General features: G+C 40.2%; 3 protein-coding genes across 11 annotated transcripts in view; 2 read left to right on the top strand and 1 right to left on the bottom strand.

The window, feature by feature from the left end:
- Nucleotides 1–680: 680 nt before the first annotated feature.
- Nucleotides 681–5,723, top strand: zgc:113184 (uncharacterized protein LOC553745 homolog). Of its 3 annotated transcripts, none has more exons than XM_068720571.1 (5): nt 681–805; nt 3,045–3,138; nt 3,764–3,898; nt 3,986–4,356; nt 4,480–5,723. In XM_068720571.1, exons 3-5 carry the CDS (start codon nt 3,787–3,789, stop codon nt 4,654–4,656), a joined length of 660 nt encoding a protein of 219 aa, XP_068576672.1. In that variant the 5' UTR covers nt 681–805; nt 3,045–3,138; nt 3,764–3,786; the 3' UTR covers nt 4,657–5,723. The 3 variants fall into 3 exon arrangements, with proteins under 3 accessions (XP_068576672.1, XP_068576674.1, XP_068576673.1); XM_068720573.1 differs by having other exon boundaries at nt 3,746–3,898; XM_068720572.1 differs by having other exon boundaries at nt 3,042–3,138.
- A 1,653-nt stretch (nt 5,724–7,376) lies between these two features.
- Nucleotides 7,377–15,157, bottom strand: nab2 (NGFI-A binding protein 2 (EGR1 binding protein 2)). 7 transcript variants are annotated; one of them, XM_068720510.1, is made up of 8 exons: nt 14,939–15,157; nt 14,637–14,734; nt 13,424–14,383; nt 13,144–13,277; nt 12,101–12,152; nt 11,850–11,964; nt 11,560–11,745; nt 7,377–9,161 (listed from the first exon to the last, which is right to left on the bottom strand). In XM_068720510.1, the coding sequence occupies exons 3-8, from the start codon at nt 14,333–14,335 to the stop codon at nt 9,064–9,066; spliced, it is 1,497 nt and encodes a 498-aa protein (XP_068576611.1). In that variant the 5' UTR covers nt 14,336–14,383; nt 14,637–14,734; nt 14,939–15,157; the 3' UTR covers nt 7,377–9,063. The 7 variants fall into 7 exon arrangements, with proteins under 7 accessions (XP_068576611.1, XP_068576610.1, XP_068576615.1 ...); XM_068720509.1 differs by having other exon boundaries at nt 13,424–14,346; XM_068720514.1 differs by having other exon boundaries at nt 14,947–15,157.
- A 1,695-nt stretch (nt 15,158–16,852) lies between these two features.
- dnajc14 (DnaJ (Hsp40) homolog, subfamily C, member 14) overlaps nt 16,853–26,926 on the top strand; it is a 10,294-nt gene continuing 220 nt past the window's right edge. The window contains exons 1-7 of the mRNA XM_068720173.1: nt 16,853–16,987; nt 18,444–19,876; nt 20,005–20,111; nt 20,565–20,684; nt 20,801–20,961; nt 22,992–23,094; nt 23,708–26,926. The exon at nt 23,708–26,926 is cut by the window's right edge and continues 220 nt beyond it. Coding sequence (XP_068576274.1) covers nt 18,656–19,876; nt 20,005–20,111; nt 20,565–20,684; nt 20,801–20,961; nt 22,992–23,094; nt 23,708–24,008 — 2,013 coding nt within the window. The 5' untranslated portion in view covers nt 16,853–16,987; nt 18,444–18,655 and the 3' untranslated portion in view covers nt 24,009–26,926. The remainder of the gene's footprint in view (nt 16,988–18,443; nt 19,877–20,004; nt 20,112–20,564; nt 20,685–20,800; nt 20,962–22,991; nt 23,095–23,707) is intronic.

Raw genomic sequence — 26,926 nt, 5'->3', positions numbered from 1 at the left:
TGGTACTGAAGCCAGTCTGCCACCCGCAGGACTCTGCTGACTTAATGTTGGTCTATTTTTAAATCAATATCAGCTACAGTCAACACATGACTGAACACCCAAAACGCCACAGACGCACATACAGTGAATACCCAAAGACCAAATATGACTATACATTTCATGAAGAGCTTACTTAACAGTGGCTCTGAGTGAATTATCTCAACAACTATTTCATGGATTTCCATGAAATCTGGTACATAAATCCCTTTAGAATGAATTGTAATAACTTTCCATACAGTGCCATCATCAGGTCAAATAATTTATTTGTATCTTTTAATACTTTGGCATAACCAAACATAAATGCAAAATGAATGACTAACCGTACAAACCATTGTGAAGTCATTTTGGGGGGTTTATATAACTGGGGGGAGTTTACATTCTTCATTTTGGGATTTAAAACAAAAGGTACAAATTCAGTAGTGGAAATACAATTTACAGAAAATAAAACTGAACAGTTAAACTGTCAAAATACAATATACAAAATCCACATTATTATATGAAACAGACTCTTCTGAAAGGGTGCAGTTATGTTGACAATTTTGGTGCCTGTTAATAAAAGTTTGTGCCTTTTATTTTGAAGGCAGTCAAACAGGAAGTATTGTTTTGGCAGGTTTACTTGTGTTTGACTCAGATGAACTCGTGTTTTGAGTTGAAACGTCATCGGAGTAGAATGCGGACCTTGATCGGCCCGGTCAGAGGAAGGTTTATCCTCATCGTCAGTAACTACGTATTCACTTCCTGTTGGGAATGATCGATGACTTATAGGGTAAGTGAGTGAATTTCTATGTATGATTAACAACTGGAAAAGGCAAAATGGCAAAATGAATTTGGGTTTGAGTTCTGCATTTTTCCAGAACTGAGCAAACAAGTTAGAAGTGTGACTTTTCATTTCCACATTACAGAGAAAATTACACAACTATGATTCATGTAAGGTCGGATAGAGGCTAGTTACTCGTTTTGAAGCTGATTGTGTATCAAAAATATATCAACAACCAAAAGTAAGCGAAGGGAATGCAACAGTCCCATGAGAGTTGGAAAAAAGGAAGGAAACAAAAAAGACATTTCTATACCGGCCACTCTGTGAGGCATTATGAAGAAGCTGCTTGTCAGGCAGATCTCTTAGAGCAGAGATGATGGAGACATGGAATAATCTTTGTGTTGAATATGAATATATAAACTATTGCTGCAAATAGAAACAACATATGTCCATATGGAAACAACATAGGCTAAAAGTTGCAATTAATAACAAATGCTTACTGAAAGAAAGGTGACAAAATTAAAACTGGGAATTTTAATGAAACTAATTTAAACTAAAGACAAAGAATACTAAACTAAAGAAAGCTGCCAACGTCCAACCCCCTGCACTCCAGTGAATTCGATTTTACCTTCTCAGTCTCATCTAACTGAAATCTACCACCTGGCCAGGTACGTAAGTATTGGCTGAGCTAAACCAAGCAAGCATCCAAACCAAACAGAATAGTGAGCATGCCAGTAATACAAGATCTCTAAATGACTTCTGACATCTCAATCAATGGGCACCCATCTGTAACAAATACTATAAAATGTTATTTACTGCAAAAATAACCTACCTTTCTTCCTCAATCTTAACAGAGCCCAGCCCCTCCCTGCTAGAGCACATGATTAGGAAAACCTGTTGCCAACATCCCAGGGAGAACAAAAATCCTATCAACCCATAAAACGAACAAAACAAACAAGCTAGTGTTATTTATTCACCTTAATTAATAATGTATCAAATAAACTCAAAACATTAGACTGAAGTTAATGATTAAACAGACACTAAATCACTGTTCATTTTGGGGAACACAGCCTAGTAAAAAGGGAGATAGGCAACCTTCAACAACAACAAGGCTGGCTCAGTTCTGGACGGAGTCAACTCAGTTTCATGTATTCTTTTCCCCTCATCTTTGTAAACTCTGTGTCAAAGAGAGATATGTTTGACTTTCTGGTCAACCTGTTGCATTGTGGCAAACCTATGATGAATGCCACTGGAACACATACATACATGTTTTAAAATATAACACATTAACATTTACTCAAGTAATGTACATAAGCATGATTTTAACAATATTTTACTTACTTTTTACTTGAGTATTTTCAATGCATGTAACTTTAGACTTTTACTCTTTATTTATATGACAACAAACTAAGATTGTGTTTACAGAGCCTACAGTATAATGACATCATACAATATGCTGCATTTGTAGAGATTAAACTACCCAAAAGTATAAATTATTTTGCTTCACCAGAACCAACTAATACAATAAATGGCTGCTTATACACTAATTTGTCAGAAATAATCAATGCAATATTACAATACACAATATTATGTTTACTGGGCTCAATCTCTACACTATTAGTACTTTTACTTTAGATTTTTGCTGCTAATACATAATCAAACTCATAACAATGTTATGCCTTTTATAGTATACAAGGTATCAAATAAGTGATATGTTAGGATGCAGCATAGCCTAAATCACACATTTAATGGAGAGCATTGCTGCTGCTGTCTAGTTCTTCGACACAGTTTATGCCATTTCTGAATGCAGTAACTAGCTAACAGGAAACACCTTCTTAATTCTGCCCCTCTATCTTCTATCTTCTAAAACAAACAAAAAAATGATAGCACAGCACAAAAAAAGAGTCTGACTTTTTCCTCTTTTGAGTCCATGCTAAAAAATACATACATTTAACAGTCTAACTTAGTAATGGCAAGGTTAGTTTTTATTGTAAAGGGGTTTCACTTCCCTGTTTGCAAGAGCCACTTCCTCATGGTTAACATTTTCTAACACATTGAGCTAATGGAATGTGCTAGAAAATGTGAACCATGAGGGACAAACAGAGTTATCATACAGTCACTGGGGCTGGTGAGGCCTCACCCGGAGAACGTGTTTCACCGTCACAAATTTGTTGTTGTGGTGCTCCGTAGATATGCCCTGAGTCTGGATTTAAATACTGAGACTGTTTTGATTCCTTGTCAATAGCAGGAAGCTTATTGGAGATTGAGGAGGCTGAACACAGCTGTAAGAAATGACGAGGAGTCCTGAATTCTTGGAGCAGCAACTGATGAGCTTATAAGGGGTAATTAAATTCACTTCATCACACAGTGCCAAAAAAAAGAAACCAGGACCAAGGCATTGGGGTTTTATTAGGCCTTATGGAAAGTTAGATGAGTCCCGTTTGCTATTGTAAATAAGAATGCATATAATTCAGACTCAAACTGCACAAACTGCTTTTTTTGAAGTAAAAACACTTTTATGCACATATTTTATGTTATTATTTTTTATTATATTTTACATATAATGTGATAATGATAAATTGATCAAATCAATTATGGTCCCATTCTATTTAGTGTGTCACAGTCATTCCAGTGAGCCAGCATGCACAGTACCAGGGCCCTGGCCCACCTAAATGGAACAGGGCCATAATTAATGTTATTAATTACATATGTTTACCCTGCAAAGAAATGTCAAAATGACTTCTGTGAAAAGTGCTTATTAAGATGGTGAATCTGGAAAATATGTCATTAGCATGGTCATTTTGAGTATGTTGGCATGCTGACGTTACATTTAGCTCAAAGCTCCACTGTACCTGAGTCAGCTGAGCTGCAGATTAGCTGTAGACTCTTAGTCTTGTTCCTCATATGCCACCGATCTGTATACTGAGTGAGTGTATTATTTAAATGTAGTTTCCCCCATTTTACTAGCTGCAGATTCCTGAGCTGGTGAGATGGAGGAAGCGTACAGTGAACTGTACCAGCAGTTTCTTCGTCTGAGGTCACTTTGCCTGAAACAGGCAGCTCTGCTACATCAACTCACGACCGCTCTGCAGAAACAGCAAGGTCCACATAAAAACATTTGTAATTCCAATGCTCATAAAAAAAGTCAGCCATGATTTACTTAACACACCTAAAACTCTCTGTCTGCAGGTGCCACTGTTCCTAATGGAGAGCTGAGTGATATGATGTCCATCCCCATCCAGTGTACCCAAGAAATCCCTGTATTTCTCCATGAAAGGCCTTGCCCGCTGACAGCCACGGCGCGCAACCCTGCAGCACAGCGTGGCGTCAATCTCCTCTCTCCAAACGTGGGGACTTTTTCTGATCTCCTCGCTGAAGACATGACTAAGCTCTGTGTGGATGTGCCTCATCGGGGAAAGGAAGACAGGACGTTGGAGCAAATGGTTACACCCCTGTTAAGCTGTGACTTCACGAGGTGGCAAGGAGCCTCTTCCAGTGTCTCAAATCATCCGGGGCGAGCAGATCATCATAGTAGAGACAGGACAAAGCACACAGTGGGGGTAGGTGTCTTAAATGGACTAAAATCCCAGCTGTGATGGCGAGGAGATCTCAAATCTGTCGTTGGATTTTTACCATATTCTTCCTCAAAAAACTCAATGTCTTGTCCTCTCTGTTTGTGTCAGATGCCTGCGACAGACAGTCCCTCCCTGCCTAGAGACTTGCTGAGTCCATCTGACGGGTTATTGATGTCAGACGTGGTGCTGCAGTCTCATGTTTGTGAGTTCTGCCAGGCGGTTTTCCCCGGAGACACAGCCACCAGGGGAGAGTTCCTACGCCATCTTTACACCCATGTCACCTAAACTAAGCTGATCATTCTTCACCTCCTGACATTTGAGTTGTGTCTTCATATGATACAGCATTGGAAATTGACCTACTCATCATATGGTTTAGCCATTTGCTAGATGAATTGTGCAGAGTCTGATGCTGGCATCTTTTTCTTTCTCTGAGATGTGAAAGGAAGAGTGGAAAACTTGTAAAAGTATTGAGATATTGTATTTATAAAGGCTCAGTTCACCCAAATTAAAAAAAGAAACACATCCCACTTACAGCTACTTTATTATAGCCATGATTTTATTTGTCCAGGTTTTGACATATCCATCCACACACCCTGCTGTATCAGTTTCTATAAGAACTATTTCTGCTGTAGAAAGTAAAATTAACCAAACCCAATCCACACCGCAGCAAATTAAACCATAACTATCTGTATGACCAGATACCAGATATTATCGCTTTGGATAAAAGCGTCTGCTAAATGACTGGAATGGAACGGAATTTTTTTCCTTGAGCTAACTGTTTAAGCGACTTAATTTCTGTAGCCCACAGAGAGAAAGCCTACGATAGCATGAATTATTGTCATTCTCCACTATATATAGCTTCAACTTGCAGTTTGTATAATTCATCCATCATTTAAAGGCATCCTATTTCACATACTTCATGTGACTTTGTTCCTCCCTAGATGCTTTAATGTAGCCCATGATTGCAAGAAATGAAAACTTGTGAACATACTTTTTCTACGTTGGTGAATTATAATTCCTGACAGACACACTGCTCCACAATATGAGAATAATACATGTGTTTGAAGATTGCTTTTAATTAGCAATATAAAAAACATATACAGAGGAATCAATTATGAAATAAATTGAAATTTTCAAATTTGTGATGTTCAGGCATAGTTTGCCTACAATTCTACCTAAAAATATTTTGGGCAGCAAAGTAATTTTTTTCTTCCTATTGTGCGTTATTGATTAGAATAAGATGGCCAACAATGACAGTTATGGACAATGAGACACAATGTTGTGTTTATGATCTTAAGTAACTGTTTGAAAAGATAATTACAAAGATAATTATTAAAACTGAAATAGCTAACTTTCCATGTGTTGTCACCATCAATTTATAGCAAAAGTCGTGGATTATTAAATGGGTTCAGTATGCAATGACATTTATGCAACTTTGTTTGCCTCGGTTTTAGAGGCACATTTTAACATTTTTATTTAGCTCTGTAGTTTTTGGTTTTGGGAGAGAGTTGTTCATGTTTACTAATATTTTTGTCTTAGACCACAGGAATAACTTGTGGGAATTTTTTAAATGGCCATAGTTCCCCTTTAAGTTTATTATTTAAAACCTTTCCTTAACATTTGTTTTTAAATTTGCACAACCAAACAGACTCCGCAGACACTCTTAGCTTCGGGAAATATCCTGATAAACATTTGCATGCACTGGAGACATGCTCATCTGGATTATCCTAAAGAAATATAACATTTGAATGCAGATATGCAGAGACTTCCCAATTTCATTAACAGTCTTCCTGGTGCTTTTTATATGTCTGCTGTCAGGCATTTAACTGATCAGCTGTGTGCTGCTCAGCTTTGTGTTACTGAGGAAAACATGGGCTCAAAATAGAATAGACTCAAAGATGTATCTCCCTATTAGTGGTGCTGACAGCGGATTGACGATAACGGCACCCTTCATCAGCTGCCACATTGACTGTTGCTCTCACAATTACAGTAAAGGAAATCACCATGAATAATATGCTCTTGTGTCATCTAAAAGGTAAAGGGAACTTTTCATATAAACATCTGACCAGATGTCTTTTAAATTGGTCCTGTGATGGGGAGGGGAAATGTAATGTGACTCTACAGTAAAGCCAGCAGTGCTTTCTGCTAGCATGTTGATGTTTACTAGTATAGTTTAGCATGTTAGCTTATAACAGTTGCTGATTAGCAATAAACACAGCGTTTAACTGAAGCTGATGTTGATATATCATAGCTTTGCAGGAATTTGGCCATAAACCAAAGCATTAGATAAACAAAAATTCTGACCTGATGGTGATGCTGATCATCCTCTGGAGACCAAGAATACCTCCACCTAATTTCACAACTCTCCATTCTCTAGTTGTTGAGATATTTCAATAAAAAACAAAAATGTTGTCCTCATGGTGGCGCAAGAGGAGAAGTGTATCATTAGACTCAGTCGGATTCATCCTATGAGGATCATGAATAATTACACAATTTGATGGCAATCCATCAAAGAATTGTTGAGTTATTTTAGTCTGGACCAAAATGATGACCAACCAATCAATAGACACTGCTATTCCGAGAAAGAAGCAAAGCTTAATTATAACATTTAATATTCAAACACATTGTACTCAAACCTTTATGATTTTGTGTTACACATAAAGTAAAACAGTGAACATTTGTGGTTTTGACATCATACAACAGCTTGAGGTTGTTTGATGTTTTGATTATAACTTCTCCATCTGAAAATCAAGTGAGGAAGGGTGTGTGTGTGTGTGTGTGTGTGTGTGTGTGTGTGTGAGTGAACGAGTGAGCGCCAATGACATCGCTGGTACAGGTGAGTCATGCCGGCTTCGAGGCTGATCAGTGCAGAGCGTGAGTGCAACAAACCAGACGACAGCAGAGGTGTTGCTGCCTATGTGACGCAGTTCCTGCAGCCTCTTCCACACATCAGAACTGCCAAGAAAAAAATATTCTTCGTGGAAAACAATGCAACACACTTTAAGCATTAAAATAACATTTATTGAAATGTAACAAAATAAATTATCTGTTTTGCAACATAATAAACTAAGGAGGTTACTAATGAGACAGGCAGGTGTAACTGATGCACAGCAGGCTACCTCACTGACACACTGATTAAGTATACAAAAATCCTTTTTAGCCATTATCAACACAAGCCTTGTCGTTACATGAAGTCTGAATACATTGTAACAATTTTAAACAGGGACAAATAGGCTGATGGATCTTGCAGGAGCTGCTGTATTAAGAGTCAAGCACCATGAGATTTATTTTTGTAAACCTCTGCGTGTTTTTTTAATGTCTAAAGCTTAATAAAGAAAAATGTGTCACCCTAATTTACGAAAAGTCTTAAAGGACAAAAGAGGGAAACTGACATACGGTTCATAATTAATATCTTAGACCACAGAAATCATCCCAACAACACACTGCCATGTTTCCGTTACACCTACATAAAATCGCATTCAAAATCTACAGTAATCACCACGTTTTCTGAAAAAGCTGTGGTAAATATTCTTCATTCTAAAAATCTTGCAATTTAGTTTTGAATACAGTCTCCTCACAGGCTTTACAGTGGCATCTTTTGGGGAGCAACATTAAAGTAAAGATGAGAGCCGCTGATGACAGCAAGCATCCTCCCTGCCGACGGGCCCTGGAGCAAGACCCTGTAGCTGACAGTGAAGCCTAATGTGCAGAGAGAGTCAACTGAGAGGTTAACTATCAACTCGAAATAAAAAAGCATCAGTGTTGTTATCTCATGCCACCCAGTTTAGATTTAGGTGTTCTGAATACATTTTCACATAATTAAAGATAATGAAAAGCCTGAAGTATCGTCTCTTACAACACAGTATTTCAGCTGCTTGTGCAAAATATTACGGAAAGATGTGAGGGAGATGATGATGATATCTCATAACCCTCAGCACTGCGTTTTCAAAACTCATGGGCGATTAGACAATGCAGCAAAAGGACGAAAGGCCTCTGAACCCGACAGCGGTTTGATTGTACGCTCTGGGAAATCTAGATCAGCATGTGCCATTCACTAATCCATCGATGTGGATATTTATCTCCATCTTTAAATTTTAAAGTATACACTGACTTCAAAAAACAGAACATCCATTTGTTTCCTGAGGGTGAGGAGCTGCTGAGAGTGTTATGAAATGTTTTTTAGATTGTGAGTTGCTGAAAACGTACATAAAAGTCTTCCAATGAAACCAAGTTTCCTTGACATAACTACAGTTTGTTACTGGAGTAAGTTGTCAATTTTTAAGTTGCAGTGCCCCCTGCTGTGGCGAGCGCATCTGAAACAGGTGGCCCTGTCAACACACGGAACTATAAATAAACTTTTTTATCTTTTCCTGATAAAATCAGTACATTATTCCACTATCAGCTAAAATCTGCAGGATATGTAGTCCATATATTTAAAAAGAAAATAAACAAAAAGTGTCTACCCTCAAACATTTGCTGAATGTAAAGTCAAAAGAGAACATTTCTGATGTCAGTGTTTAGGAGTCACTGCAGGTTTATGAGATCAGTGGCTGGTAAATTGGGACAATCACTGTATTGATTTTGAAATGGGAAAGAGTCTTCTCCTCATCAGATGTCGGTGTCAATAGCAGCCAGTATAGCAGACTCTGAGTGGAGTTCAGTGGCAGGCCTGAGGACAAAAGATGAGCGTTTTCATTTCCCCCGGTGATTAGAGTCGTCTTTGGTGATGCAAGGGCTGCTGCTCCTGCATGCTGTTATCAAGCTCCGCCTCTCCACTTTACTGTCATGGTCTGTGGAGAGATGTAAAGTTTACAATGAGACCTGATACAAAAATTTAATTTGGAGTCACTTAAAGAACAAATCCAAGAGAACCAATGAAAAGTACATAAAGAGCTCTAAAAGCGATTACAGCCGGAATCAAGTGGCATTAAGGTCATGAATGGATCTACTTTGTCTGTAACATCTACTGTAAAACTGCTGTGTGCAGTCATACAGTAAATAAAATGTACTGTATGACTTTTTGCATCAAATATTTTTGTTAAACGCTTTGAATGCAAGATGAACAGCACATAGTTTTACAATGACCAGACTGGCAGTTTTTATAATACTGGTGTACAGGATAAATATAAGTGAAGAGGCACAGTAATCAAGATGCAACCAGTGTTTTAAGACCTTTGAACAACAAGTTGGGGAATTCAGCGAGAAACTCTCCCACGTGCAGTGAAGTCATTGTGGTTTATATGACCAACCCAAGCTGACTAACAAAAAGTCTCCAGTATCACGAGTTTCATTAGTCTTGGGCTGCTGATACGGCAGTGAAGCATTCAACAAATCAAGTGAACAAGATGCGTAAATAAATCAAACAGAAGTTGGTGCATAGTGTATTTATCTTCTAATCTTCTATGTGCATAATTAGCTTGCAAGAGAAGTAGTACATGTAAATAGCACTTAAATTCACAAGTCAATGATTGTTAAATTATTGACTATTCATTTCTTTATTTGCTCATTAAGAAACCCCCATGTGTACATGTGCTTTAACAGCAAGCAGTAATATAATAACTTATGAGGAATGTAATTTGTGATAACACAAAATAGCACATATTAATATTAAATTAATACATTTAATAGCACATATTCAGTGGCAACCATGGAAAAAATACATGCGGTTCTGAGTTCAATTCAGGGTTTGTATGTTTAAATGTTGAGAAAGGATATCCTGACAATATGACGGAGAACAAGTTGTGGCAGAAAACAGTGACGTTGACAGGAAGTGAGAAATAGTTCCGATTAACGAGGAATGAGGAAATGTGGATGAGTGAGAGATAAAAACCAAGACAAAGTGAGGGAGATCGACGTCAGAGATGAAACATATGTCATTTTTTGTTGTTTTCGCAGTCCTTTTGGTAGAGGGAGAAGAAGTATAAAAAAGACTGTGCCATTTCCCTGCCCACAGTTTTTATTTTTGTACACTGTCGCTTGGTGAGTCAATGCAACGCCCCTCCAATTACCTCCCACTCCTTCGCCCCCACGCCCATCCATCCCGCCCTTCAGCCCACGCACCTAACACATTCTGACGTCAGTCGCTGCGGAGAGAGGGGGGTCCAATTCTGCCGCCCACAGAGTACTTCCTACCCCCCCCTCTCTCTCCCCGCCCCCTCATGTCTTTGCTGGCTTTCTTCTCCTCGCTTCATCTCTTCAACTGGCTATCACAGCCCAGAACGACTAACTTGCCCAGATCGCTTGCTTTTTTTCTTTCTTGTGAGAAGCTGTGATGCATCAGAAAAATGCTACAGTAACAGGGTATTAAAGAAGTGCTATAACAGTGTAACACCCCCTCCTCTCACTCTTTTCCTCTCTATATATCTCTCTACAACGCCTTCTGTTTCCCCTTCCAACTTCTATCCTCTCTAATTTACAGTCTGGTGAAGTTCAGCTGTGCATGGTGGGAGGCGTCACCTCAGAGAGATTGTGACTCACTACAGTTCAAGCTGTAGAGCTATAAAATATTCATTGTTAGGAAAGGTTAGGGAGTCTGTCTGTCATTTTCAATTCAACCCCAACATCTAGTTGTTCCCTTTTTATTTTCCCCTTAGATTCCAACTTTAAGAAATAGTTTGATAATTTTGGAAATAAGCTTAATTACTTTCTTGCAGATGTTAGATGAGAAGATTAACACCACTCTCGTAATATCTGTACGTTAAATATGAAGCGGACGCTGGCAGACGCTTAGCTTAGCATAAAGATTGGAAACAGGGGGAAACAGCTGACCTGGCTCTGTCTGAGGGTAACAAAATCTACCTCGAAAGATCACTATTCAACACATTATACCTTGTTTCTTTAATCTCTTAAAACTGCTTCTAGCCAAGAAATAATTCAGCACATAAACAAACATGATATAGCATGTCAATATGTGAGTTATACAGGAGCTGATGAGTGGATTTTGTTACCTTTGGACAGAGGTCTGTGTGTTATACTAAGCTAACTGGCAGTAGCCTTATATCTATTGTTCAAATATAAGAAATAGTTATGATCTTCTCATCTAACTCTCTGCCAGGAAGCAAAGAAGTGCATTTACCAAAATGTCAAACTTTAACCTGAACAAAGTTGGACAAATATTGCAAAATAACCTTTTATTCTGTGTCCGTCATTGAAGACATATTATTGTTAAGTCATTATTGGAAAAGTCACCTGTAGAGTGTGTTCTTTCTGACCCTAGGCTGATCTTGCCAGCCCGATCATGTGACACCATCCGAGCCAATCGCAGTCCTTCATCCATTAGCGTTTGCTGTATGAGATGGCGACTCCAGTTGGCAGGGTTGGACGTGTCGGTGTTGGGACGGGGGGATGGAGACTGGTTGCACTGTGAGCCGATGTCTAACAGGACAGACATATTTGGGTGTAAATTACATTTGACTGAAGACCAGTTTACAGTTCAGACAAAAAAATTATCTTTTACGACATACATCAGAAGTCTTTACCGTGAGACACACTGTCGAGGCTTTCTGTAGATAAGCTGTCATCATCTGCCCTCTGGGTCAAGCCCTCCGAGCCCTCAACTCCAAGAGCCAACGACACACTCTCAGGCACGATTACCTAAAGCACATCACTGTCAATGTAGTGCTAATGACCCACTTCAAATTACTGACAAGTGACCTGAACTTTGGCTACGTTTACACGTTGGAATTACACATTCATCTATAAGGAGTTACACTGAATGGTGTTGACTCACCTCATGTCTCGCTCTCTTCTGGGACACTACACTGTTCTCATCTGCATTTGTCCTGCAGGAAGAAAACAGTCGAGCCAACTGAACATGAAGATTCATTTTTGGACCTCGGGAACAAAAATAAATCTTGACTCAAGGTGCACTTCTTCAGAGTTTTTGTTTTTACAAAGCTTTCGACTGCAAGGTCTTCATCAGCAAATGGAGGTTGAAGGCTAATAAAGAAAAGCCAGTAATGGACCTGGATTTCAAGCAGGTGGTTTGGTACAAGATGCAGCAAGAGAAAAGAAGTCACACTGAACACAACTTTTATTGAACTTGTGAAATGCTCTAGAACATAAGTATATACACTGTGTAGAATTATTAGTATGCTAATATATATTTTAGATGCTTCACAAGGCAGACTTCTGTCTTTGGTCATGTATTGCTTCATGTATTTGGTCTTAATCATTTGACTAGGAAATATGAAAATAATTAATAATATCTGGAATTATGACACTGCTAAACCAGGACTTTTGAAACACTTATTAGATCAAATGTATGACTAATAATTTCACGAGCGCTTTTTTGTTACTTTCTGGAATTAATTAATTATGAGGGATTGATGAAAAACTGTTGGTATAAACTTTCATAAAGATTATTTTGAAAAAATATGCAAGTTCACACAGAGGGGATTTGTGTATTCCTGTGTGGCTCTAAAGTTAGCTCATTACACTAACACTACAGAGGTTGGAGTTTAATTCCCATTGTGATCCGAACCAGTTTCATTGAGAAAATGAATGCACTGGTGGAAAGATGACTCATAAGTTCTTTTTTCAGATATGATATGATTTAATTTATTTCAAATGTTGCTTATTACAACAAGATGCGACTCTACCTGGTATTTTAAGAATTGCCATGTCGCTGTGGAGGGTGCAGACTAAAATCAAAACTATATTCCTGATTCTCTCGCTGATTATTTTTCTCGAGATAGAGGAGCAAACATGACACAGCAGGTGTGAGGTGTGTTACTGGTGAACAGATCTCTCTGCTCTAAAGGCAGCCCCTACCTTGCATGCTTTAGTGTGGAGGTGTAGGCACATTTTCTCGCCACCTGCCGAGCCAAAGAAAAGAGCTCCACCCGTCTCAACAAAAGGGCATTGTCGCGCATACAGAACTGGGCTGCAGCTTCATTGATGATCAACTGAGGAGGAAAAGCACTGAGTGAAGAAGGGACGGACACTGTGAAAATATGCAGACAATAGAAAAATCACATACTTTTGTTTGAAATGTATATGTATGATTAAAGCTGCCTTCTGGATTCTTTGTTCTTGTCTTTGGTTCTTTTACCTCATGATGTGTGAGCTGCTTCCCCTCTCTCCTCTTGGAGTCAAAGCGTCCGTAAATGAGACTATACTTCCGGATCTCTTCTTCTTTGTTCACATCCTGAGACCCCATTTTGAAGATGTGTCCCACAGTCTTTGCCATCTTCTTGTTCATCCTAAGCAGAGTCTTCACCTCGGCAGGATCTGACCTGGGTAGGGTCCTGAGGAGCCTGTCCACACTCTCCACCACGGCCCTCGCTGTCTCCCCATCCAGCTGTCCTCCGGGCCAGGCTGAGAGAGCTGACGGGGCAAATGAAGCAGAGGGGCTAGGTGACGTGGAGGGACCGGGAGGACACGTTGAAAGCAGAGGCGGGCTGGGCGGCTCCTCCTCTAGTCCAGATGCAGATGCGAAAGTGCAGTTCCCATCAGGCTCTGGGCTGAGCCAGTGTGGGTCCATAGGAGACAGCTTTTCCCTGTAGTGTGTGTCTGGCGGCTGTGGGGAAGCCTGGGAGCAAGGGCTTCTTGGACTCCCACTGTGCATTGGAGTAAGACACGCCCGATCTTCCCTTTCACATGGTGACCCCGGCTGCCCGTTGCTCACAGACTTCCTGGGTCCGCCTGCTGATCCACCAGTGCCCGTCCCGTCCACTTTGAACAGCGGGATGCCCCCGAGAGGAACGTTGGAGACGGGCTGGCTGAAAAGGGCAGGGTTCGCCGCCCAGTCTCTGAGGGCCTTCTGAAGCCTGCGCACATGCAGTGGCTTGGTGGCCATGCCAACTAGTGCCATGATCTCCAGAAACTCCTCCTCTGCTGCCTCACAGAGCTGCTGCACGTCGTCACCACCCTGCTGGATGAAGGTTTCATAATAGGCCAGCAGGTTGGCCCTCTGCAGCACCCGATAGAGCTGCAACTCCCCAAGTGTGCGTGGCAGAGACATGGCACACAGCTCTGGAAAGTTTAGGCAGGAGAAAGGAAAGACATGAACCTGCAGGTGGAGAAATCTTGTACAAGTTATTTATTTAGATAAAGATTTTGCCATCTGGACTGCACCTGCATACCTGTACCAAAGTATTTTATCTTGATGAAGCATTAATACAAATAGATGAATACAGGAAGTTTATGCATGCATTGGAGCAGAAAAGCTTCTCCCATATGTAAACTATTTTCACATTTTCAAAAAAGTTTTTTATTTCAGATCACATATGACTGATGGTTGAAAACATATAAACATCTCTTACCTTTTTCAGGTCAGGTAAACGGATGTGCAGAGAGTGTTTTTGCGGAAAGATGTCTCTCCCAATCACCGATGTCACAGGTCGGTACTCCCAGAGGGAAACTGGTAAAGAAATAAAAAATAATTCTGGCTGATCGATAACACAAAAGCACGTTACATTTAGCTTACGCTAAAGTAGAAACACTTGGATTATCGGCTCCAGCTCATATACTATATCGACTGGAGGCAAGTATTCCTGAGCCAGATGTTGGCAGAAAATATCCTGCTCAAACACACATCGCAGTTGCTATAATATTTGTTTCTTACCCAGTTACCTATTGCTGAAAGCTTCCCCGGCTCAGACTGTCGTAGTAAATCCCCTTTGCGTATCGTACCTCGTCTGAAATCACTGGCAGAAATCCTCCTCCGGCGCAGCGTATTGGTTGCTGGCTGCCCTGTCTGTGTGGGCTGGAGAATGACGGGGGCGGACTGCAGCACGCCATCTGACCGAAAAAGAGCCTTCCTCTCCCGGTAGAGAGGCGGCTTTCAAATTGGAGATGTGGGTGGTGGTGGTGGGGGCTTGAAATTAACCCTCTGCGTCTTCAAGATTTGTCTTTTATGCAGAAGCTGTGGGGGGTTCCCAGAGTTTCGCCATTAGCAAGACCCCTAAAGAAGCAGCCAGAGGCAGCACTACCAACGCTACAGACTTATTTAGAGAACAATGAACACATGGGACTGATTTGGGGTTGTAATGATTTGCTTTTAGGAGGTGGGCGGTCGAGAGTTCAATGAAACTCAGACGTTACTTTTTATGGTGGTGTTTTTTTATGGTTGTTCTTTGCGAATTTAAACACCGATACAGCCAATTCACCATAAATACGTTCATAAAATCATTAACAATATCTGTTAACCTCATGCGTTGTTGAATATCGCTAACTTTCTGGCCATGCAAAATCAGCATCTTCAAACATACTACTTTCACGGCACGTTTTATTTCCCCCCTAAATTTCACTGCCAATCCCTGAAGGACATAATTCACAGCTCAGTGCAACTTTAATTCATATATTTTCTACATTATATTGTCATGTACAGCCCAGGGCTCTTTGCTCTTTTGTTTTATAATCACGTTATTTACCTCAGTTAGATTACCTCACCACACACAGAGAGTGACTGCACATCTATCAAATGTATTGTGCACATATTTTTCACTTGCAATGTCAGGGTTACCAGGTTTCCAGTTTCAAAAACAACAGTAAAAGCCACCATCGTAATCATAGACTATATATTCATTGAATACTTGCCTTCTATTAAGACATACTAAGGTTTACATGCTTACATAGTATGTGTTTTCATCTATTTGCAAAATTATTTTGATTGCTTGATTCATGTCAGGATTTAGTTTACAGGTTAAAGTTAGACTGAGTAGGAAGTCAAATACAAGAACTGGAGAAATGACCATTATCTTTGCCTTTATACAGAAGATGCATCGAGTTGAGCAAATAGTGTACATCCGAACAATTCCCAATCAATTCTATAATTGACAGGGACATCGGAGATAAACTAAAACTAGTGTAATGTTTGATACCTTTTTTGGTTTGTTAAAAGCCTCACTATAGAGTTCTAGACCAGTTGGTGTTGATATGGAGAAGAATTTCTAAGGCAGAAGAACAAGGCAGTCGAGACATGATGTTGTAATAAATTGATGCCTTTTCCCCAATTATTGGATTATAGGAAAGGTTTAAAAACTCCTTAGCAAAAAACAGGACTGAACAAGTAATTTCCCAACAATTTGTAAAGGTCCTAACCATGCGTCTTAGGGGGCCTTATCATGTGAAAACAAGCAATGCAACCTTCAACCAGTTGGAAGCACACTATTGTCTTAGATGCAATTTAGATATATTTTGCAGAACTAAGAGTTCCCTTAATTGGAAATAATAAGGGACCTTGACCAAACCAAATGGACAGGCTTGTCCAAATGCTTTTGTAATGTTGTGCATAATGCTCTGGGTATTCAAGCTTTCTGCGATTTTGAGGGTGAGGGGCTGTTTTAAACTGTATATATTATTTTACAGAGTGGGTAGAGTGAAATAAGATAGTACACTACTAGATTTGTCAAAAGGAAAATCCATGTTTTTAGATGTCAAGGTTTATTCTTTATTATCAGCATTACCAACAAATCAATAGGTGGCAGTAGAGGTTTTCTGAGTTGTTTGCCGACAGTTTAAAAACCACGAAGAAGAAGCAGGGGGGAGGAGGAGGAAGAAGAAACTGGAAGAAAGTAGGAAAAGGAGCAGGAGAAGAAGAAGTGGCTAAAAAAAAACCAACACGGGCACTTGGCTGTCTGTTCACAAACAAGGTTACACAATTATCTGAGAGGTATATACGACATTTAGCTTGTTTGAATGCAAAATGTAATGTGCCTTCTTGATGGGCTCGTCCGGTGACCAAAACAAAACTGTCTTGGCTCGTGAAACCCCACAGGAAGGGGATATTAGCTAGCCCAGCTCGCTACTGTTATTAGCTAACAGTTAACTACTCGGGTTTGCTGTCTGCTAGCTAAACACGTTAAGAGTTTGCAGCTGTGCTGTCGTTTAATCTTCGTTTGAGACCTTAGTTAGTCGAGATGTTGTCAGGTTATCCAGCCAGAGGGAAGCTAATTTTAGCCCCTATAGCGCCTGTCCGTCATCACGTTGGCTGACTCCATGCTAGCTCTAGCTGTCTGCTAACATTAACCGACTGGAAAATAACTGGTAATTCTATGAGAGTTAAATTAATATTAATTCAGTCGGTTAGCTAGTTCACCAGACGGGATTGACCGCTTTGTAATGTCTGTTTTTCTCGCTTTTCATCGGTTCTAAAATGTCAGACGTTTATTCATGTATTTTTTTATAACACCGCGTTTCTCTTCGGCTAACTGAATTAGCAAACAACTAACGTTAAACAACACAACGTTAATAGAGTGACTGTAATCTATGTTGCACTATCACACGTGCTCGTGGTAAAGCAAGTTGTAGGGTCTTAGTTTAAGTTTCCTCTACAACGACTGCACTGATAGGATCATGCAGCTACATCGCATGTTTATTAAGTTAATCATTCGTTCTTAGTTTAATATAAACTCAGGAAAAGCTTCTCCAAAACCGTGTAGGTATAGTGAACTCTGGGCTGGCAAAACGTTTAACTTCAAGTCATCATAGTACTGGTAGCAGCAGGTGTAAGGTAAAACTACCAACTATTATTGTTTTCATGATCGATTTGTCAATTGTTTATCAACTGTTTATCTGTTAATCTATTACATAATATATAGTGAAAATACCTGTCCAACGATATTCAGTTTACAATGACATAAAGCAGAGAAAAGCAGCAAATCCTCATATTTGAAAGGCTAGAACCAATGAGTGTTTGACATTTTTGTTTGATAAGTAAATTTGAATTATGAATCTGTTCTCGACCAATCAGTTGATCGAGTAACCGTTCCATCGCTTCATCTTTTTCTGTGGTTATGTGATTTCATATTGCTAGATTCATATGCACTGTAATACAGTATCTTTTCTTGGAATATTCAATTGAGAAAGTGTTTCATCAGATTGATGCAAAGGTTGGACGTCCAGTATCAACTATGTTAAAGGAATAGCTACCATGGACATAATGCAGCAAAGCCTCTGATGATTGACAGATTTATATCATCTTAGTGGCAACCCCTTCATTTCAGTTTTGTGGAAGGTGTAAAAACTTGTTTTGTAATATGAATGACTACTGATTGAAGCATATTCCTCATTTAATTCTGCTTATTCACTATGTGGCTGTAAACTGAATTCTATGTGTTGCTTTTCAGATAACTACCTGATGCATGATGTGAGGTGTGTGAAAACCTTTCGACACCTGGATGCAGCTGCTGATATGGTGGACCTGAGATTGACACTCAGGAGCCCCCAGTCTCACCTTTTTATGAGAGCCTGGGGAAAGTTTTGCCACAGATTATGGATCTAGATCCTCTTCCATGAGATTCCCATTTCACAGCGCTTCAATCAAACAGCTGTAAGGAACATGGAGAGAGAAGCAGCTGAAAAGGAGATGGACGGTGTTACAGACGCTGACGAGGAGATCCCTGATGGTGATTCCACCTCAGTGGCTGAGTGTAATCAGTGGGAGGCCAAACGGACTGATGACGAATGTGAGCAGGGGGATAAGGAAGCCTATCTCAAATCTCAGGACACCCCAAATCCAGCCACTCAACAAGACTCTGGAATTGGTGAAGCAGAGTGTTGTGGATCCACAGAGGCCAAAGACGATACTGAGGAGGCTTCAGATGGGTTTGAGCATGACGACGCCATGGATCACGAGAACCCACATGTTATAAATCAAGAAGAGGATGAAGCTGCGAAGGAGCAGCACATGAACGGGGAGTCTGATTGGAGAAACGCGGGGCCTGGACGGAGATGCAAATTAAGGATCGGTGGTTCAGTTTCAGACCAGAGCGGTCAAAGTGCATTCTCCTCCATTCAAAAAGGCAATGTAATGCCCAGTGGTGGTCGGCACAAGCAGACCCGCAGACGCAACCACCACCACAATCAGCAGAACCGAGGCCGCAGGAGGACAGGCAACCAGCTCGTCTTAGCTTTCAAGGAAATGCTCTCAGAGTCTCTGAGCTTCTGGTGCATCTCCTGCGTCCACATGATGATTGAGATTATTGTCACACTAACTCACAACTGTGGAGTCGCTGTGGAGACTGGAGGAGTGAAACTATACAACTTTGGACAGCAGCTCCTTGTGAAGATCACGGATGTAGGAGGAATGAAGGCGGATGCTAGTCGCATTTTGAAATGGACTAAATGCAAAGGAACAGACATGGTGGATAAAATTGTTCAGTCAGTAAAGTGGGTAAAAACAGCTGCCTTATCTTGTTTGAGACTTTTCTGTGCTTTGGTTATTCTCGGCTTCCAGTGGGCAAAAAGTGCGTTGGTTCGTCTCGGTGGAGAGAGGGCAAAACGCTATTGGACAGCTTTTCAGGAGTCAAGGTTTTGGATGAGGGTGGTGTCCCTGCTGGAGAGAGTCCGAAGCAGGTTCAGGAGGCGTGGCCGTGTTCCACTGTCCAGCCCTGACTCACCCGGCAGAGCAGGGAGAAGCCAGCCTGGCCAGGAGCTGGAGAGACTGCTGGCCTTGGCTGAGGTACCAGAGGACGAGCTTGACCCCTTTACAGTGCTCGGTGTGGAGGTGAATGCCACTGAGGCTGAACTGAAGAAGGCCTACAGACAGCTGGCTGTCCAGGTGTGTGTGAAGTGCCTGTACCTGAGTGAAAAATACTATTGGATGCCTGAATTAATGACTGATGAATGTATCAAGAGGCTTTTTCTCCTTTACTCATACAGTCTTTACCTCTGTTCTTTCTTCTTCAGGTCCATCCAGACAAGAATAAACACCCACGAGCTGGAGAGGCGTTTAAAGTACTGAGGGCTGCCTGGGATATCGTCAGTAACCCAGAGACACGGCGAGAGTATGAGTTGTGAGTACGCAGAAAAAGCAGGACATATAAATTCAAAAGAAAACTAAAACTAAAAACAAATGTCCTCACAAATATTTATTTAGTAGCAGGAGTAGTTTTTCCAGTTACATTGATACCTAATAATTCGTTTTTTCTGCAGTTGTATCATCAGTTTGGTAACAATAAATATTCTAACTTCTTATTTTTCTCATCCTCCTTTTGTTAACCACTGGGACACAGTGGACTCATTTGTACCAAATTCAAGTTCCCTACAATTTCAAGCTGTGTAAAGCAGCAATAGTAAATAGAGAAATAGAGATTCACTAGAACTGTCCTTCGTCTATTGTTTTAAGATGTAGTGTTTTCTTCTGAATTTATTTGGTTTAGTTGCCGTTAAGTGATTTCGAGTGAGTTTGACTCTTCAGGCCTGTGATGATTATGTGTCACAAACCAGTCTGTTTCGTTCCCACACAGGAAGCGTATGGCAGCCACCGAGCTCTCAAAGTCCATGAATGAGTTCCTCACTAAACTGCAGGATGACCTGAAGGAAGCCATGAACACCATGATGTGTACCAAGTGTGAAGGCAAACACAAGTATGTTGCTCATCAACTGAATCAGTGTTGAGTATTTCATCAGACTGGATCTAAACATTCTGGAATGGACACAACTAAATCATGTTGTGTTTCCTTCATTACCTGTATCTTTGCAGGCGGTTCGAGATGGATCGTGAGCCTGCAGAGGCCCGGTTCTGTGCCGAGTGCAACCGTTGCCACAGTGCTGAGGAGGGGGACCTGTGGGCCGAGTCCAGCATGTTGGGCCTCCGTATCACATACTTTGCCTGTATGGATGGCAAGGTGTATGATATTACAGGTGAGCATGAAGATTCATCTGCTCCCCTCATCAGTAACTAATACATTCTGTCGTTTGCATAAGCTCATATATACAGTGCATCCGGAAGGTATTCGCAGCGCTTCACTTTTTCCACATTTTGTTATAGCCTTATTCCAAAATGGATTAAATTCATTTTTTTTCATCAAAATTCTACACACAATACCCCATAATGATAATGTGAAAACGTTTTTTTTTAATTTTTGCAAATCTATTAAAAATAAAAAACGAAAAAATCACATGTACATAAGTATTTACAGCCTTTGCCATGACACTCAAAATTGAGCTCAGGTGCATCCTGTTTCCACTGATCATCCTTGAGATGTTTCTACAACTTGATTGGGGTCCACCTGTTGTAAATTCAGTTGATTGGACATGATTTGGAAAGGCACACACCTGTGTATATAAGGTCCCACAGTTGGCAGTGCATATCAGAGCACAAACCAAGCCATGAAGGGTGTCCGTGGATAAGTGGAGAGCAGGGCTGCCTTTCAATCAAGCGGTCGGCAGTTCGATCCCAGGCTCCTGCTCATGTCAATGTGTCCTTGAGCAAGACACTTAACCCCAAAATTGCACCGTCTACGGTGTGAAGGTAAATACTGAATTGTAAGTCGCTTTAGATAAAAGCTTCTGCTAAATGACTGTAATGAAGTCCGAAATCAGACAGATCTGTCTGCAGCACTGAGCACAGTGGCCTCCATCATCCGTAAATGGAAGAAGTTTGGAACTCTTCCTAAAGTTTGCCGCCCTGTATGGTAGAGTGGCCTCAGTAAAAGGCACCTGACAGCCCGCCTGGAGTTTGCCAAAAGGCACTTTCAGACCATGAGAAACTAAATTCTCTGGTGAGAGAATTTGAAACAAAGAAGGCGTCTGGAGGAAGCCAGGCCAATGGTGGAAACCAGGCCAATCATCAGCATGATGTGGGGATGCTGTGGCGATGTCAACGGCAGGAACTGGGAGACTAGTCAGGATTAAGGGAATGGACAACTCTGTGAATGTCCTTGAGTAGCCCAGACTTGAACAGCTCTGGAGAGATCTGAAAATGGCTGTGCACTGACGCTCCCCATCCAACCTGATGGAGCTTGAGAGGTCCTGCAAAGAAGAATGGGAGAAACTGCCCAAATATAGGTGTGCCAAGCTTGTAGCGTCATACTCATAATTTATTTATTTACTTAATTTATTTTTAATAGATTTGCAAAAATTTTAAACAAATGTTTTTCACTTTGTCATTATGGGGTATTGTGTGTAGAATTTTGAGGACAAAAATGAATTTAATCCATTTTGGAATAAGGCTGTAACATAAATTGTGGAAAAAGTGAAGCGCTGTGAATACTTTCTGGGTGCACTGTATTATCAGCAACCACCCCATTCAGTCCATGTATTTGCAGGTTAAAGTAATACTTAACCCACAAAATCACCTTCTGTTGTCTTGAATTCTTAAAGAAAACTTTATTATACTCTTGATGAATTGAAGTAAATTGGGGGCCACGCTTAAAAACAGCAAAACTACACTAAACATCCGATTACAAACTCTCACACAACTCGTGCAGTATAATCCAAGACTCATTTATGCAGTTGTATACTTACCACTTCCAAAACACATGCTGACACATTTCACATTGCTGAAATCTTACTATTTAAAACACTTCACAAACAGTCTCACTCTTTGGCTGTGCAAGTCTGAATGAAAAGTGTAGTGATAGTAGTAATGTTTTAATGTAAATACAGGTGTGCATACGAATAGATAAATACGACTTGGATTATTCTGCATGAGCCGTGTGAGAGTTTAAAAACATTGGTCATTTGTTGTCAATTCATCAAGACTTTTCTTTCCATTTTTTGATTCTTGAGAATTCCAGGTAACACGGGGTGAGTAATTAGTATAAAAATGATCATTCATGTGGGTAAAGTATCCCTGTAAAGAAAAGCTTTAAAGCACAGTTTCAGAGTATTTCCTAGATGCACTATTTCCTGTCAGTCATGTGACCTGTTGTGATGATGTCATGTTTCAGAGTGGGCAGGTTGCCAGCGAATAGGCATCTCTCCTGACACGCACCGAGTGCCCTATCACATCTCTTTCGGTTCAAAAAACAACAGCAACTCCACACGACACAGGTACTTCCCTTCTAGTGAAACTTGAGTTGTTTTTTTTTTTTTAGCTCCTTGGTGCTAAAGCATTTACTATTTTGTCCTTCTCTTCCTCATCCAGGCCGATGATTTGCCTCATAAGCTAATTTGGCAGATAGTTTTGGGGAATTTTACATTCTGCTGTAGTTTTTGTTTTTGAAAATATGAAGCAAATACCGGAGGTAGACTAAAAAGTCCTAATTTTAGACACATGGTGCTACGAAAAGTGTTGCAGTATAGGATATCTTAAAACAAAATTAGGACACAGCTAACCAGTCACCTCTTTTGTAAAATGTGTTTTCTTCAAAAAGGAGTTAAATGTATGTACGTAGAAAGTGAGACTTCCATTTCTTTTTTGATTGTTAAGCAGGTCTAGGTGCTATTTAATGTTGTGTTGTCACATCTACACTATATACAGCTAGACGGTGCCTTTTATGTTCCAATAGAATATCTTTCCTCCCCTAATGCTTTTACATTTGACCAGAATTTACTCTGCTCATATGCTGTTGCCATATGTCCATCTGTGAAAGCAGAGAAGACCATCATCTCGCTTGAGGCTCCAGCACAAAAGATCTCTGTACTTTACAACTTTTCCTTTCAGGACGCCCTCAGAGCACGCCACAAGTCCCACCAACCCGGCAGATTTGCAAGACTTCTTTAACCGCATCTTCAAGGGAGGACCTCCTAACGACATGGCTGCCAACGGGGGCTTCTTCCCCTCAGGTCCGCCCCCTCATCACCCACCCGGAGCCGCAGCCGGAGCGCCCCCCTTCTCCCCTCCCTCGAGTCAGACAGGTTTCTTCAATCCGGGGGCTCAACGGCCGGAGTCCGGCGAGACATGGGCTGAAAGCGGCAAACCCCCCAGAAGGAGGAAGAAGGTCCGCAAACCCTTCCAGAGGTGAAGTCTGTCGACCCCCTCAGTGTATCAACATAGCAACACAGAGACACAATAATTAATGGCCATGTTTGTCTCTCGCCTGCCTGTCGGCATGCCAAGATCTGAACTGGAGATAATTTGTAAGGCTGTGGTCAGATCAGCCAGAGGAGCGAGAGAAAGAGAGAGACTGGATCATGAAGAGGAGCCTGTTGACTGAATAAGTATTGAAGGAGGCTTGAAGAGGTGGAGGTGATGGTGCTTTACCTCGTGTCACCTCTTTTTTTTTTCTTTTTTCTTTTTTTTTTTCGTTGGTCTTTAAGACGACAGTAGCCTTGGCATTGAAATCCTTATCGGGATGCTGTAATGAAATGTTTTCCTTTTCATAAATTCCTGCCAAATCCTGCAATGCATGATTTATTCACCTGCATTTTAATACTTCGGTTTACTCACTTTAGTTCTTTTTTTTTTTTGGTACAAGGTTAGATTACGACGTTGGTTCCAGACAGTGACACCTGAGGAGAGAGTTATGGATCACTTTAATCAACATGATGAAGTTATTGATCTGAGCAGCTTCACCTTGCCCCCACCATAGTTCAGGAATGAATGGAAACCAGTTCAACTCAACACATCTGAACTAAATTTAGTGCAGAAAATATTTATTTAGAGAGAGTTTACAGTAAAATCAGAGGGTAAGGAGTGACTCTCTGGTAGTGTGTCTGCAGACAGCAGGATTTCAGTGTACAGACTTAAATGAAAGTCAACCTCCAGCTTTAGGGATCCACGACTAGCATTTGTGCTATTTTTCCTAGTTTTTCGTATTACTATAAACAAGCATATTGTCTCTTTAACTGACACGATGCATAAGGAAATTTTACCTGAATCTTTCTAGAGTAACACACTTGTGCTCTCGAGATATCGCAGAATATTAAACCAATACATTCAAAGTTATTAATATTGGAAGATTTGGCCATTTGTGCAGAATTAGTTATCTTAAAATTCTTGCTGATATTTTTGTCGTGATTACAAGAGAATCCCTTCCTATATTTATAAACCTCTCTCTTCAAGAGCCACTGAAAATGATAAAGCGTTTCATGTTTTGGGCTGCACTGATTCTAATATGCTGTTCATTGTTTCAGCTCCAGATTGACTTTATAATTACCGGTTCAAAAGCAGGAATGAGTTCAGTTGTGTTTCTGTTATACTGAACACCAGCTGAGAAGGTCTCGACTTTAAAAGTGACACCTTGACATTTTGAAATGTTGATATTTCTCTGGGCCACAGATTCATATAGCACATATATTTGATCTACACTCCCCCCTGTTGATTCACAGTGTAACCGAACAGTGGAAACATCTAATACTAAAGCAAGCCTGACCTGTATGTAAACTTACAATGCTGTCAAATATCTCCCCCCCCCCCCCATCAGCATTACTTTCATTTGTTCATTACTGACTTTGCAATTTGCAACATATGTGATATGTTAATTTCATATAGTTTATTTGAGTTGTTCATGCTGCTACTGAAAAATATACATTCCAGTCGTCTAAATTGAACGTTATTTTCATCAGCTTGTTAAGTGTCGTTTGATGCCAGCGGTGATGTTGCGGTGATGCATCTTCAGCCACGACTTCTATATCAGCCACCCAGCTCAGGACTAGTCTGTTCAACATCAACCACAGAAAGATAAACATTCATAAATAATAGTGTAACTTACACTTACTCTAGTGTGTGGAGCTCAGACATGTTTCTAGGTTATTGAGTTTAAAAAATATTGTTACAAAGTCTTACAAATACATAAATGAATAATCTTATTCTTCAGGTTGAGCAGTGAGGTGTTAATACTTCCACCTCGATGTGCTTCAGCTTTCAAAATGTCAAAGTCACAGGTTCACAGAAAATCTAATCTAAAGCTAAACGACTGGTTTCCATGCATTACTGAAGGGGTCAGACAAATAATAGGTTGTATTTTGGGTTTTGTTTCTTGATATGGTTCTTGCATAGAAATAATTTAATTTTCATCAGAGGTTAAGTTAAGAACACTGAGCTGTTGTTTATACCTGATATGTGAAGAGTGTGAGTGTAGTGAAATGGCAATTGTGTGATAAGGCATTTGATAAAAGCTATTTTTTTATATCGACAGTTGATCATGAAAAGTACCATGTTCAATGTTTTTGTTAATTTGCACACCGCCCCTGTATTAATATCAGAGGGATGTTGAACAGTCATCGGTGGTTAAACCAGACTCCTGCAGCTGAGTGGGTGTCGCTCGCTAAGCTAACGGCTCATTTGCAAATTTAAGATTTTTTTGGTAGAATCGGAATGTTAAAGGAGTGACAGATTTTAGAAAAAACATTTGAGTTCCACTCTGGAGAAACCCAGCTCTCACAATTATGGCATCGCAATGCATCATTTTTTTCTCTTTTTTTCTGGTAGTTTGAAAAGCTAAATCTTTGTTGCAAGTGTTTGAGCTCATTGAAGCAGGACATACAGTTTGACATGTTTCCTTTTCTTTCTTTTTTTTCCATGTGTGTATTTGACCAGTTTCCCAGACTGGACTGAGTTGCTGTCAATTAAAATAAAAACAAGTTAATTTTTTAATTGACCAGGGTTAAAGTCGAAGTGTTACTAAGTGATAATCAGAAAGAAAACAAACAAATTACTTTGATAATTACTTAATTCATAAATTTGGTTAATTTAAAAACAATTTCAACAATGTTATTCCATCTTAAATACTCATTTGAATATTTGAGTTTTTGTCCGCCTCTTCAGAAAAAAAATGTTTTTGGATCATAAATCGTCAAATATCTAACTCTGTCCCTTTCTGGGAAACTGGATTCACAGCTGAGACCACGTTGAGCAGAGTGCGTAGTTTTCCACACCTTGACTTGAGAATGTACACTGATGTATGTTAAAGGGAGCAGGTCGAGGTCAATGAAAGAGCCA

This window comes from Cebidichthys violaceus, unplaced genomic scaffold, assembly GCF_023349555.1.
Source record: "Cebidichthys violaceus isolate CVI_PGR_0920_01 unplaced genomic scaffold, fCebVio1.0.p SCAF_25, whole genome shotgun sequence".
Classification (NCBI taxonomy): Eukaryota; Metazoa; Chordata; class Actinopteri; order Perciformes; family Stichaeidae; genus Cebidichthys; species Cebidichthys violaceus.
The sequence above is the reverse complement of the archived record's forward strand: the minus strand, read 5'-3'. Positions and strand labels throughout refer to the sequence as shown.

Bases quoted from the DNA above. Each gene is read 5' to 3' on its own strand.
- zgc:113184 (XM_068720571.1), top strand. From the start codon at position 3,787: ATGGAGGAAGCGTACAGTGAACTGTACCAGCAGTTTCTTCGTCTGAGG. The intron at 3,899-3,985 runs GTCCACATAAAA...CTCTGTCTGCAG, and splicing joins CGCTCTGCAGAAACAGCAAG to GTGCCACTGTTCCTAATGGA. The intron at 4,357-4,479 runs GTAGGTGTCTTA...TGTTTGTGTCAG, and splicing joins GGACAAAGCACACAGTGGGG to ATGCCTGCGACAGACAGTCC.
- nab2 (XM_068720510.1), bottom strand. From the start codon at position 14,335: ATGTCTCTGCCACGCACACTTGGGGAGTTGCAGCTCTATCGGGTGCTG. The intron at 11,746-11,849 runs GTAAAGACTTCT...CTGTCCTGTTAG, and splicing joins CCTCGACAGTGTGTCTCACG to ACATCGGCTCACAGTGCAAC. The intron at 9,162-11,559 runs GTGACTTTTCCA...ATCTCTCCACAG, and splicing joins AGAAAGAACACACTCTACAG to ACCATGACAGTAAAGTGGAG.